Below are 13757 nucleotides of genomic sequence, written 5' to 3' on the forward strand. Positions count from 1 at the left end.
GTCGGCATTGTGTGGAACCATTGCCCGGGCCTTCACAACCCAGCAGATTTACCGTCGCGTGGGAGTAGTGCACAGCAGATCCGTAGTCCGTTCTGGAGGGGCGGACCAACCTGGATCACGGAGCCCAATGACTGGCCCACCGCATCCTCAACCGCAGCTACAGATGAGTCCAGTGTAGAAGTACGAGTATCAGCCACCACCTGTAGTCGAGAATCTGATAAGGAATGGTGGCTCCGATTCAGTAAATGGTCGAGGGCACAGGGCATGGTGACTCGGATGTTGCAGTGGAAGCACACTGAGCCTCGTGCTGAACTCTATTTTGCAGCAGACAACGTATTGTACCGCATCGTTCAAGCCGCATGTTTCGCTGAGGGTCTTGAGCTGATCAAGCAAGGTCAACCAGTGAAGCCCGGGTCGAAGGTGTATCAGCTTGCACCGTTTCTGGATGAGCATGGAGTGCTCAGAGCCGGGGGACGACTTCAGCACAGCGAGTTGGCGTATGGAGCCAAGCACCCAGTCCTGTTAGGCAAACATCATCTGACCGATTTGCTGTTGGAGAAAATGCATGTTGAAAGGATGCACCAAGGTGTAGAAGGAGTCTTGTCGTTTATCCGTCAGAAATTCTGGATTATCGGTGGTCGACGAGCGCTACGCAACATTACTCAGCGATGTGTTACATGCCGCCGCTACAAGGCTAAGGCTGCCTCAGAAGTCTGCCCGCCGCTGCCAGAAGACCGAGTTGTTCACGAGAGGCCGTTCGCAACTACCGGCATCGACTATGCTGGTCCGTTGTACGTGCGCCGTGGTGAGTCATCTCCGAAGGTATGGATAGCATTGTTTGTGTGTGCCACCACCAGAGCAGTTCACTTGGAGGTGGTCGATAGTTTAAGTACCGAGTCATTCTTGATGGCATTTCGGAAGTTTGTCGCGAGACGTAGTTTGCCGTCTCGGATCAGGTCTGATAACGCTACAACGTTCAAGGCGGCATCTGACAAACTGAGTGTGCCATGGATGTTCAATCCTCCAGCTGCACCATGGCATGGAGGCTTCTATGAGCGAATGGTTGGTACAGTGAAGAGTGCCTTGAAAAAGGTAATGGGAACAGCGTTCCTGAAGGTTCAGGAGCTTGAGACCATCTTGTATGAGGTTGAAGCAGTGGTGAATAGTCGTCCGCTAACTTATGTGTCTGATAGCCTGGATGAGCCACCAATAACCCCTGCAATGATGATGGGTGACATCTGGGTGTCGTCAGAGAAGCCAGCAGGTATCCTGGACGCTGCGCAGATGTCATCGAGATTGCGTTACCTCAGTCGGACACTGGAGCATGTCAAGAATCGTTGGGAGGTGGAGTACCTAAGTCAGCTGAACAAACACCAACAGACCATGTCGCGCCCTTTAGCTGTGGGTGATGTTGTCTTTGTTCTCGATGATACCAAGCGCAAACAGTTCTGGCGTTTGGGACGGATCATCGAGTTATTCCCTGGTCGAGATGGCAAGCGTCGTGTTGCCAAGGTTAAGTTGAGTACCAGTACCCTGTTGAGGCCGATCCAAAGGTTAGTGCCATTAGAAGTATCGTCACAGGACGTGGCTCCTGGGCTTGCCGATACCGCTCAACCTGCTATCGTCCCTCAGCAGCCAGCGTATGAACCGCCAGCACCGTTACCACCACCACGGCAGCAGGAGATGACGCGTTCTGGGCGCGTAGTCAGAGCCCCGGATCGGTTTTGACTTGTGTGCATTGTTGTACGGCGGTGAGAAGCCCTTTGGTGGGGAGAATGTTGTAAACCACCAGTTCTCAATTGGGAAAGGCCTTCGCGCTTATGGCATTTTATTCGTTGAAATGTTGTATTTCGACTCCGCCGTACCGCTGATGTTGCTGCATGGCATACGCTATATGCGTTGTGTGCGTTTTGCTGTATACGCTGTTATGTCCAGTTTTATATGCTTATGTTTTGCATGTACGCTGTTTTTGCATGCTATAAATAGCTGGTGTTATTAGTGTTCATTGTTAATTATCAGATGAAGTGAAATATACTGTGTAAAGGAAAAGAGTTGTCCTCGTGCCGTGTGGTCGTACGATCCTGACGATTTAGAGAATCTTAGAGGGTTCACAACATGTACAGTGCAAAATTCTGAGTTTCACGCGATCATCAGAAAACCGTAATCAGCAAATCTGGATCAGTACTGGTGTACATGTACATGACATGTACATGTACATGTATACCCACAAAGCAAATCAAATGACTGATGATCGCTTTAATAGTGCGTGAAACTCAGAGTTAAAACTTAAAACACTTTTTCCGTCCTCTTATTGTTTGAACTACATGTAGCTCTGCTTCTCGGTATTGAGCACTCTCTTGGACAGCCTGGAACCTCTGTTTTTCTACATGTACATGTACAATGTACATGTACACTACACGTTGTGGTTGTTGGTGTTGAGATTTTATTTTGCACAGTATCGCATATCGCAGACCAAACGGCAATGATGTCCACTATGGCGATAAAGTAACGGCAGAAGGCCGGAGATTGACACCCACCACTGCACCAGGCTAGTAGTCAGCTACCAAACGTGGGAGCACGCATCGAAGGGATATTGGTAGGTAAACGGAAACACACGCGTTTTTGAATTATCATCACAGGAAACGAGAGGTTGCGGAGGAAAACTGGACCGAAAGAACTCCATCACCCGCTCCGGGAACATTACAAATCAAGTACCTTACGCCTAGTAGCTGCCGAGCCAAGGAGAGCATTCTTTTGAAACTCTGCCACAGGGCAGTAGTTGGTGATACCGATGATGTCAAGGTATTTTTATATTTTTATTTGTATTTATTTTACTTCAAAGTACATCAATATCAAAGTCATCCTGGCAACCGTTTGGAAACAGTGCCCGGTTAGTTACAACTACCACAGGAACAGTTTGAGTCTCAACTTGCCACCACTGATGGATCTTACCAGCAAGAAGTTGATACTTCGCACGGTTCTCAACTTCCTTTTCAGCAACATGTGGATCACCAGGTACAGTAATGACAACGACCAGGGCCTTCTTGGCAGGTTCATCCACCAAAATAGTATCAGGCCATGGGTGCTCAATGAAGCCATCGCACCGGATGGCGAATCCCACAGAATTCTTACCACTGAGATTATTAAAAAAAAAAAGGGAAAACAAAAACGAAAACAGAAACAATAGGATACGTTGGTACAGTCAGTGCAGAAAGCCTAACTGAACCAACGTGAACATTGAATAGCTACGAACTACTTAAAGTAAGAGAAGAACAGTATGGCCAAACTCTTAGTTCGTAGTTATCACGATGTTCCCAGTTTTAGCACCGACTGTTTAGTACCCACGTATCCCATTGCCTTTGTTTTCCTTTTGCTGTTCCCTTTTCGCTCTCAGTGCCAGAAAAGACACTTCGGGGGGGGGGGGGGATCTTCCATGTCTACTATTTCCATGTCTTTTGGTTTGATCTTTTTCACCACTACTTTGCTCTGCAGTGTAGCCCACGGTCCGGCCCGTTTGCTGTCGATGTAAAAAAAAATGATGCTTAGCACAAAGTGCATCATGAACATAACACCGCAAACCGTATGCACCAACACTCGCTGAAGTATTGTTCAGAGCGCTATAAAATTTAAATACAAATGTGATGTACATGTACATGTACATGTACATGTACGTGACAAACTAGCTGGTCCCTAGTGAAAGGAGGTCGAACCAAGCCGTCAGACACCTCCGGATCTGCTGGTTGAACAAAACGGGGCTATGTAGTATCTACATGTACATGTACGTGTCATAGCAAGCTCTAAAAGACACGTTTAGCAGTTGGAACATTGTTCCGCAACGCCTATGCTCGAAAACTATTTGAACCGTTACTGTTACCTTTGGTGTCTTCTGGAGGTGAATTCAGCTCGTCAAGGCCTCCTGGAGAGCGTGTGCACTCTTCGGTACTCGGAGCATCATGTGCCGAACGTTCACCAACATTACATTGTAGAGAGTCACAGGAACATTACAAGTAGGCAGAGTACGGACCAAGACTCATTGCAAGCAAAACATTGGATACCGTTTGTCATACTATTCATTCACAGGCAACCTGCCTACACTCAACTAAACACTGTAATTACATCAACATTTCGGTTTACACGACCATCGTCAGGAATGAAGTGGCCATATCAACGGCGATATTCAAAGGCAAAAAAAAAGAAGAAGAAGAAGAAAAAGGAGAGGGACAAAGTGACAACGCGCGTAAATCAAAGGCCGCTGGAGAGAAACAAGGGGGAAAGGTGCTATTAGCACATCACATCTACATGGCTACATGTACCTAACTACATGCATGTATGTTACATTGACACCAAGGACACCAGCACGTACCAGCGCCATGAGAAGGAAAAACGTCGACACTATGGCCAACGCGTCAGGGATGTTGAGCATGCCACCTTCCTACCATTGGTTTTCTCAGCCAGTGGTGGGATGGGGAAATCCGTCACCAGCTTCTACAAGCGTGTCGCGTCTCTGGTCTCAGAGAAGACGAAGGAGCCGGCCGTACAGCCAGGTCATGCCGGGATCCGGTGCCGGCTGTCTTTTGCCCTGCTGAGTTCCAGCATTGCTTGTTTTCACGGCCGGTTCGTTCCCTGCCAGCCATGGACACCTCTGTCGTGAGGGTGGTGGCTGAAGCGGCTATCCGGTCCTGAGGCAGTTGTGTTCAGTGTCGAAGACCGGTTTTTGACATGACTGTGCTAAGTACATCATAGTTGTACATTTGGAATTACAATTGTTATTATTTGCCATGGCGACCCTTGTAAGTCCACATAACTGGCAGGGCAGGGTTGGGACTTTTTCTTTTCTTTTTCAATATTATTTGCCATGCAAAAAAACGGTAACTAACTTGGGCACGCTGGAACACGTGACCCGTTGTTCAAAAAAAAACCCCACCAAGGACAAAAAGGTAAGCAGGTAACACCAAAGCAGTGGTAACTAGCATGATGCGTACTTCGAAGTACAACACAGTCAGCGCATGTTGTTGTTGCTGTTATTGTTGTTTTTTGAATTCTTTATTCTAGCGATGGCATCATTGCCGAAAAGAGATATTGTTGTTGTTGTTGTTGTTTGTTTGTTTTTAAGAACTTTTTATCGCAAACCAAACGGACAGGCCTGCCCCATATTATGATGGCGGTGAAAATGGTACAACACTACATTGTGGAAAATAGAAAGACGGCTACGCGGTTCTACATGTATACATGTACCTCTGAGCAGAACAGGGGAAGATATAACAGAACTAGGAGAAAAAGAAGAAGGACAAAATGTTACGAGTTACGACTAACTGTCCACCAAACGTAAGCAGATCTTATACAGTCAGCGAGTGCGACAAAATGGCACAAAACTGACACTGAGACATTCGGCGACCTGACACCTAGCTCCAACACTTCTCCAAGGCGCAAACCAACAACCTTCCAACTTAAAAGGCTCAGGTTTGGAAAGGTTGCGCTTTCCTTCCCCTCTTGGACCTTTCCGAACCTGAGCCTTCCAAGTTGGAAGGTTGTTGGTTTGCGCCTTGGAGAAGTGTTGGAGCTAGGTGTCAGGTCGCCGGATGTCTCAGTGTCAGTTTTGTGCCATTTTGTCGCACTCGCTGACTGTATAAGATCTGCTTACGTTGGTGGACAGTTAGTCATAACTCGTAACATGTTGTCCTTTTTTTCACCATAATTTAATTGGCTCGCCATCCGAGTAGAACTAGGAGAAAGAAAATAATATGTTGATTAACCGTGTGAGATACTAGTCTGTAGAGACTGGGCTAGAGGGATAGAATGGAATGAAAAGTTACAACAGACCCCAGCCGATGTTGTTGTCAATTTCGGGAGATACATGTAGGTCCCTGATGATGAATGATGCCTCTCGGATTCTCCTCCGAGGGCTATCGCTCTCATAACCAAGAACTTGGATATTACTATAATTATAGCAAAGACTCTGATTGAAGTTCTGCTTCATAATGCTGGCCGAACGCTTTCTCTTCACCGTGTTCCGAGAATGATCATTGTGCTCCTTGATCCTGGTCGCAACGCTACCGTAGGTCTCACCGACGTATCTCTCGTCATATTTGCAGTGGTTTTATATAAAAAAATTATTTTACAAGATCGCAGTATATAAAGTGGTGCTTTTCAGGCACTGCAATCTTTCTCGGCCTACTCAAGCTCAACTGATGAGGGGTGAATTCCCCGAAACACTGTGTATTGAGCAGGGAGTGGTGCTTTCTTGCAGATTTGCCGAGTGGAAGATGTGATGTGCTCCTCGTGTGCTCCGGATGGCAGTCGTGAGTCAGTCAAGTGTCAAGTTCGGCAAGAAGCATGTGTTCCTTGTTGGAACAATCAACTTCGCTTTATATTTTATGTTCATCAAAGTGCACATACCTAGGGAAGAAGGAGGAACGAAACAAAGACAAAGCAAAAACAATAATGGGCGTGTATGGCTACATGAGCTGCACAGGTGAGGTGCGGTGGACTCCCCAGATCAAGGGTCTGGGGATCGGCGTACACAGCAAGCACCATGGGGGGGGGGGAGGGAGGAGGGCAAGAGGTAGACTGCGTTTAGCATAGTGCACTCTTCGGATCCCGATAGGCAGGCGGTGCAGGCAGCTTTAGGCCGTCTCCGCTTGCGGGGCTGGGTAGGGTCTTACAGCTAGCAGCACGAACTCCAGACAACAGCGTGAGTCAGTGTCGATCATGGAGGTGCAGAACAAGCGCTGAGGACCTTTGGCCATTCCCAATCACAACGGTGTTGCCTCTAGTGAACCATCTAGTTCGCAATCCCGTGCCGGGGACAACAAATGTGAAGAAGAGGTTGGTGCGACTTCGGCGATACTTTTTAAAAGGAGCCGTCAGATGCAAAAAGGTACCTTATGACGTTTTGCTCGCAGTTGAGAAAATCGCGTTCGAAAAAGTATTTTCTGTGAATATGTGATCGATAGTCCGGATAGTTTCCAGAGTAACTCGGTGATGAATTGAGATTTTTGGACCTGGATTTTTGCACGACACTCTCCTGACCAGGTTGTATCTGAAACAATTGTTAACTCGATTTGGCCAAAAATGTCATATTATTGTGTGCCGCTCTCTACGTGGGAGCTCGCGCTTTTCCTGCCAACTTTAATCTCACTTGACTGACTCACGAGTCACGACTGCCTTCCAGAGCACACGAGAAGTCCATCGAACCTTCCGCTCGGCAAACCTGCAAGAAAGCACCACTCCACGCCCACTCTTTCGAACTACATGTAGATGGGTTGGAGTTTAGTTTTTATTCCAAGCAATACATGGCTCGGGTAGCCAATGACCACTTTGTGTGGCGATTGCAGGTGTAGTTGGACAGCATGCAGTTATTTTACGTGTACATCTAACCGTTAGTACGTCTAGTGAACGTATCTTGGTAACACCAGCCTGACCAGGAGTAAAATTAGCTGTACCCTTGGTAAAACTGAACACACAACATCAACGGATTCAGTCAGTTACCACCTCTGCCTGTTCTGGCACATCTGCTGAGACGAGTTCGACTTGTCAAACACAAGAGTCCCTCACTGCCAGCCAGCATGACTGTCACGATGTGACATGTGGGCCACATGCAGGCTGATAGTGACGGGTCTTGTGTTTGACAAGTCGAAATCGTCTCAACAGATGTGTGGGTCGCGACAGCAGTTGGACGTTCACGGTCTGAAGGGACAATCCCAACTCAACAACACAACCCACCAGACGCGGACTGTGACCTGAGCCTGAGGCAGTCCACTTCAGACTCAGAGTCAGTAGATCTACTCATGCGTTTATCTCAATTATGTAGATCTGCTATCCACGCGTGGAACTGGAAGGCGCTCATTTAAAAATAATAGCGAATCCCCGGGCCCCATAAATCCTCGTCGACAACATACGGTAGTCAAAGTACAACACTTTGGTTGCAATGTTGACCTTCGCAGTTTGCCGGCTTGGAAATATTAAACGCGTGATGGATCCATCAATGGGAGTGTTCCTGGAGTGGCGACGAAGGTACAGTCAGCGAACAATGGAGCCTGGGGCTGATTGGCCGATATCGGTTGCGAGAAGCCATCGGATTCGGTGTTTTACTGCTAAAGCTGAGATGAGATGCTTGCCAGTTGGTAGTGAGCCTTCTGCCAATACGTTCGAAAGATTTCTTCTCCGGCAGCAGCTCCTTCCACATCGTTTCTTCATCCGAGCCTGTGTGATTGAGGCGTCTCGACTGAGTTCTCGCCAAGCACAACGCTATTCATTCATCGGCCCAAGTTCAGCTCACGCTGCAGGAGTGAGGCTCTAAGTCTAAACTCGGACAGCATTACGGAGCAGGGTAGGTTACAATCTGGAAGACGCGAAGCTTCCAAGCGTATCAGAAGCAGTCGGCGAAAAAAAACTGAAGTGAGTCCTGACCTGGGTCGTAAATCGTAATGATCAGGGTGGTGGATTGTCGCTCTGGTCGTCTGCACCAAGCGGTCAGCCTTGAGCGCAGAACACAGTGTCGCACGCTCTCTGCACTTGTCCTTTACTTGATTGTGCTAAGCGCATTTGGTGTTCGTATGCTCCACGCTAGTACTAGTAGTGGCGGTGGTAAACTCAGCTGGTCAGGCGAGGGAGACCTGCGAGAGAAAATCCTCCCCGACCAACTAATACCTGTGACACTGGCCTCGAATGATCCGTATTTTCCGTGGAGCAGTGACCAAGGCTTGTTTTCAATGGTGAACAGAAAACCATTGCACAGCTGGGTGAAGTACCCACGCCGGACAATGACCCTCAGCATACCTGCCCTGGACATAACAGACAACGAAGCTATCGTCGCCCCGCTCCTGTCCAGAGACGCGAGAACCGGCGATACACAGCTGACCATGCAGCTCTTCCCTGTTCACCCAAACCCAGACTTGTGCGGTGTGGCAACCTGGCTGAACCACACCAAGCACTGTGCGGACGTCGACGTTCCCTGTAGCCTAGCAACGACGGACGGTGGCGAGCAGGTGAAGGTGGTGGTATCGCCGTCCGGCCGAGAGATGCTGCTGTTCGGTCTCCAGCGACGCGATACCGGCACTGACGCGGTGTACATGTGGAGAGACGGCGACCTAGTCCACGTCGACATAAGCAGCGCCACACCCGCGGTTGCCATGACGATCCAGTCGACTGTCGTTGTAGCCGTGCCGTCTGATGATAGTCACGCCGCTCGCATTGCCGGGCAACAAACACAGCCGTTCTCAATTATCGGCCTCTACAATGAACCGGGAAAGCCGGACAAGCACATGTGGAGCTTAGAGTTCAGCAGCAGCAGCAACGACACCAGCGCAGCCCGGTGGTCTCAAATAGTGCTAAGTGCCGCGGCATGGCCGCCTGCTGAGGACAATGTCGATCTTTTCTACATTGAAACTGGCAGCAGGAAGCGGCAGGTGGCGTGGGTTGCTCGCGGCAACACGAACCACGCGTGCTCCATATGGTACTACAATGTCAAGTATTCCGAGTGGGGACTGAGAGAGGACTTTCCGGCCGAGTGTCGCGAGTCCCGCGAGCACATGATGTTCATCTCGACCTACCTGCAGAGCCATCAGCTGCTTGTGACGGCAAGCTGGCCCAACCCACAGAGCCTGAACAGTATGCTTTCAAGCCATGGCATGACGTTACCTAGTCACGACAGTAGCACACTCACGGCACGTGTGTACACGAAGAGCTACGGCTTCAATGCCTTCGTCGACAGCTGGCAAGCGCTGGAAACGCCCGAAGACCAAATCCGCCGCGCCGAAGTGATGCAGTTGGTGGCGGGCAGCAAACACATCTTTGTGCTGGACCTGGCTGCACCGTTCGTACGCAGCCTTTACATCCAGAAGTCGCTCATCACCGAGTCCGGGCCGCAAATCCACTCCAACCCACTGCACAAGCCCATTGACTTTTCCCGATCGGTGATCAGCAGCAAAGCATTGGCGGACCGGAATTGGGCACAGGGAACACAGATATTCCAGTCACCTCTGCATGCCGCCTCGACTCTGGAAGGTTCGCAGACCCGCGTGATGATCGGCGACTCGGCGTGGAATAATGACCACCAGCCCGACACGCCGCTGGTTGAGTATCGCTTTCAGAGTGACGCACGGCTGAGCCAGCCGGATGAGCACAGCGCCGCAAGGCCTACCCCTGCCATGCTGCCGTTCAGCATGCATATCCTTCAGGCGGAGGGCAAGCTGCAGACGAACGCCAGCCTGCTGCGGGGACGGCTGTTTATGCAGATGCCGGGTAACGGTGGTTGCCATGCGGCAGTGCATGGCGGCATGGAAGGCAGCAGGGCGGTGTCTACACTGCTGTGCTACGATGCCTGCCGTGGCCAGTGGTCAGACGCTCGCTTGGAGCGTGCCCTGCAGCCTGTGGGGCGTACTGGCCATGCCGGCTTTGCCCGCAACGCTACTGCGTTCGTGATGTTTGGCGGCATGGTGCCGCAGAGCGGCTCCACGCACAGCCTGAACGACACGTGGCAGTTTGTGTTCTCGGACATTGGCACGTGCACGGGACGTTGGCAGCGTATGACTCCGGGCAAGGACAGTGCCCATCTCCAATCGGTGGCCAGTCCCAGTGTAACGCGCGTTCAGAATCGGTGGCTCGTGTTCGGCGGTATCCGCGCCTCTGAACCGACCCCGTCGCAGATCTCCACCGGGCCCGATGCATTCTTCGAGATCTCTGTGGACTCGACAACACCGACGTACCATATAAGATGCGTGCGGGGACAATTTCCTCCAGGTCGAGTTGGGCACAGTCTAATCAGCCATGGCAATGATCTTCTCCTTCTTCACGGCGGTGTGGACTCAACTGGCCCAGCGACGGACACCATCATTATGTTCTACAATACAGATCCTCATGGAAGGTTTGCAATTCGCAAGACACGACCACTGTTCAGGCACACCGGCTACGTAGGATTGACGACCGTTCCTGTGAGGTCGGGAAATCTCTTCCTGGCGTCGTGGGTGATCGCCGAGAACAACTCCGCGGGCTACGCGGCCACGTTTCTCTCCGACGACACATGCCCGGCCGGCCACCAGCGAGCGAACGCCACGTGCGCCGAGTGCCCCATGCACACGTGGGGACCGGACGGGCGCCACTGCATAGCGTGTCCCAAGTCCACGGTCACCACCGGCAACGCCAGCACCTCGTCGGACGACTGCACGGCGTGTGTGGACGGCTATTGCCACGGCAACGGCGTGTGCAACGTGTCGACCGGCGCCGAGCCAATGTGCGCCTGCCATGTCGGCTACGACCAACGTGATAACTGCCTCGTGCCCTACTATTTCATTGCGGCCGGCATGGGCGTACTAATCGCCGCCATCACCACCTCCATAGCCATCAGCATATTCGTCAGGCGCCGTCGGCAGGCCAGAGAGCTGCGGCGAAAGCTGCGCGCTTCCTCCAAGCAAATCTCCAAGATGATGGCCATCTGGAAGATCGAGTGGAGTCAGATTCGGCCGCGGCGCCTGGTGGCGCAGGGCGGCTGCGGTGAAGTGTGGCTGGCGGAGCTGAGCGACACGCTCGTCACCGTCAAGAAGCTGCAAAGACACTGGCTGGCCGACGAACGCTCAGTGCAGGAGTTCCAACGCGAGGCCGAGCTGATGAAGCAGCACCGGCATCCCAACATCGTGCTGTTCCTGGGCGCCGGCGTTGACCCGAAGAACGAGCTGTTCCTGGTGATGGAGTATGCTAAGCGTGGCTCGCTCAAGTCGTTGCTGGTGGACGAGAGCGTAGCCATCAGCCATGCAGATCGCCTTCGCTTCATGCTGGATGCGGCTAAGGGTATGGAGTACTTGCACGGCCTGCATCCACCAGTTGTACACCTTGACCTGAAGTGCTCCAATCTGCTGGTGACCGAGCGCTGGGTGGTCAAGGTGGCTGATTTCGGCACGGCACGCCTGATGTCGCACCTGAACCAGCATGACATCGCCGATAGCGGGGGCCACACGCTGGCCTGTAGCACGGACGCGGTGAACGAGGGCAGTCCACTGCTGCAGCAGCACAACCAGCGACAGCAGTACGGCGATGGAGAGGTGACCAGCATGGTCGGTACATCTGTGTATCGGTCACCGGAGATTTGGAGCTGCCAAACGTATGGAACAAGCGCCGATGTTTACAGGTACTGGCGTGCAAATGATTTTCTGTAGCTCTCACCTGATAGCATGGTTGTATAGTGATGAAGGATTACATAATCGACAAGTAACGTGCTCTACTGCCCAAAGAGTGCTCCATGCCTGTAAAGGTAGAGCTTTCCGCACAGCCAGTAGAGAGAAAGAAAGAAGCCATACTCTGAAGGACGAGGGATTATACGAAGAAAGGTCTTGGCTCGTTTTTTTTTTCTTTCCTTTGAATAATAGTAAAGTGATAATTAATCAAAAATGGGATTCAGTACCTGTATGAGTGGCACAAACTCTGTAGGTAATACATGACATTGTAGTATTATTGTAGGGTGAATCTTGTTTCCATTACTCATGACATACTATCTCTGTTGGTATCTTGTTCCCTGCGGCAGCTTTGGACTCGTTCTCTGGGAGGCGTACACGCGCCGAGCTCCGTTCGGTGAGCAGCAGTACCGCTTCCAGCACGTCCTGTGCGACGCTGTGCTGGCCGGGGAGAGACCGTGCTTACCGGATGGCATGCCTGGTGACTACTCAGACCTGATCAAGAACTGCTGGCAGGCCAACGCCACTGAACGGCCACACTTCTCAGACATCGTCCGGCGACTTGATCAGCAGCTAGTCAGGTGGTGTTAGCTGCCTAGCGGGTCAAACGAAATCGGACGCCAAGCTGTGTGCATTGCAGCAATACCGGTGTAGTGTTATTAAGCCATACCGGTACTCGCAGTTCACTGGGCGACTTCTACTACAGAACACACGACCAATCATTGAGCACTACTACTTTATTCTAGTATTACTATTAGGGTTTAGGAATCTCCAATCATCATCATTCTTATTCTTACACTCAGGTAGACCAGTATCTTTTGTTTTGTCAAGATTCTTCACGAAAAAATTATTTATCGCTAAAATTCGTCTCATATCCGTAAGTTTTGAAGGAAGTAATTATCTCTGAATCCAGTGCTAGTGCGGTCATTGAAGCTTGCTAACTAGCTATACTGTACATGTACGTACCGGTATTCTGTAAATCATGTCAATACCATAACAGTGACACTAAAAATAAATGCCTTCAATCTGCTGTCTGGAGGTGCCACTGAGCAGACATAGCAGCAGATATCTGCGGTGACCTGACTGCACTCAGTGCCAGGGCCCAAGTACGACATTGTAGGCACTGTCTACCCCCCCCCCCCCCCCCATTCACCCGCCCACACACCCTGGGTCCCAAGAAGCGTTGCTATTCAATTATAGTATTCGGCATGTATACCATGGATAGGAACCGCACTGCAGCAACAGGCAGTTGCATAATGCACGCATCTGCATGACCTACAACTTAGGCTACAAGGCTACAGGGATGGTGGCTCAGCAATGCCAGTGCGTGTAACCGGTTTGTTGCGGCAGAAACACAGGAACAATAGACTGTGTGGGGCCAGTCCATGCCTAGCCTCCCCCACGACCACACCACCAGCAAGCATGAATATCTACATAATAATTATGTACCAAAAACCGTGCTCTCCGGCCAAGAATTCTCGTACCAGTGTCAGTCTCGTAAGTAACGAAATAGCCGTACACACAGTCAAGATGCCCGCACTTAGAATGCGGCTCAAATGCAAAGGCACCTGGACATACATGTGAAAAGGTGAA

At 50.7% G+C, this 13757-nt stretch overlaps 1 protein-coding gene across 1 annotated transcript; it reads left to right on the top strand.

The window, feature by feature from the left end:
• The first annotated feature begins 7990 nt into the window (after positions 1-7990).
• LOC135823760 (uncharacterized) lies at positions 7991-13204 on the top strand. Its single transcript, XM_065336603.1, has 2 exons — positions 7991-12121; positions 12515-13204. Exons 1-2 carry the CDS (start codon positions 8427-8429, stop codon positions 12753-12755), a joined length of 3936 nt encoding a protein of 1311 aa, XP_065192675.1. The 5' UTR covers positions 7991-8426; the 3' UTR covers positions 12756-13204.
• The last annotated feature ends 553 nt before the right edge of the window (positions 13205-13757 follow it).

Source organism: Sycon ciliatum, chromosome 8 (genome assembly GCF_964019385.1).
Source record: "Sycon ciliatum chromosome 8, ocSycCili1.1, whole genome shotgun sequence".
In the NCBI taxonomy this organism is placed as follows: domain Eukaryota; kingdom Metazoa; phylum Porifera; class Calcarea; order Leucosolenida; family Sycettidae; genus Sycon; species Sycon ciliatum.

Excerpts from the sequence above, each read along its gene's own strand:
- LOC135823760 (XM_065336603.1), top strand. The coding sequence starts at position 8,427 with ATGATCAGGGTGGTGGATTGTCGCTCTGGTCGTCTGCACCAAGCGGTC. Across the intron at positions 12,122-12,514 it reads ACAAGCGCCGATGTTTACAG|CTTTGGACTCGTTCTCTGGG; the intron begins GTACTGGCGTGC and ends TCCCTGCGGCAG.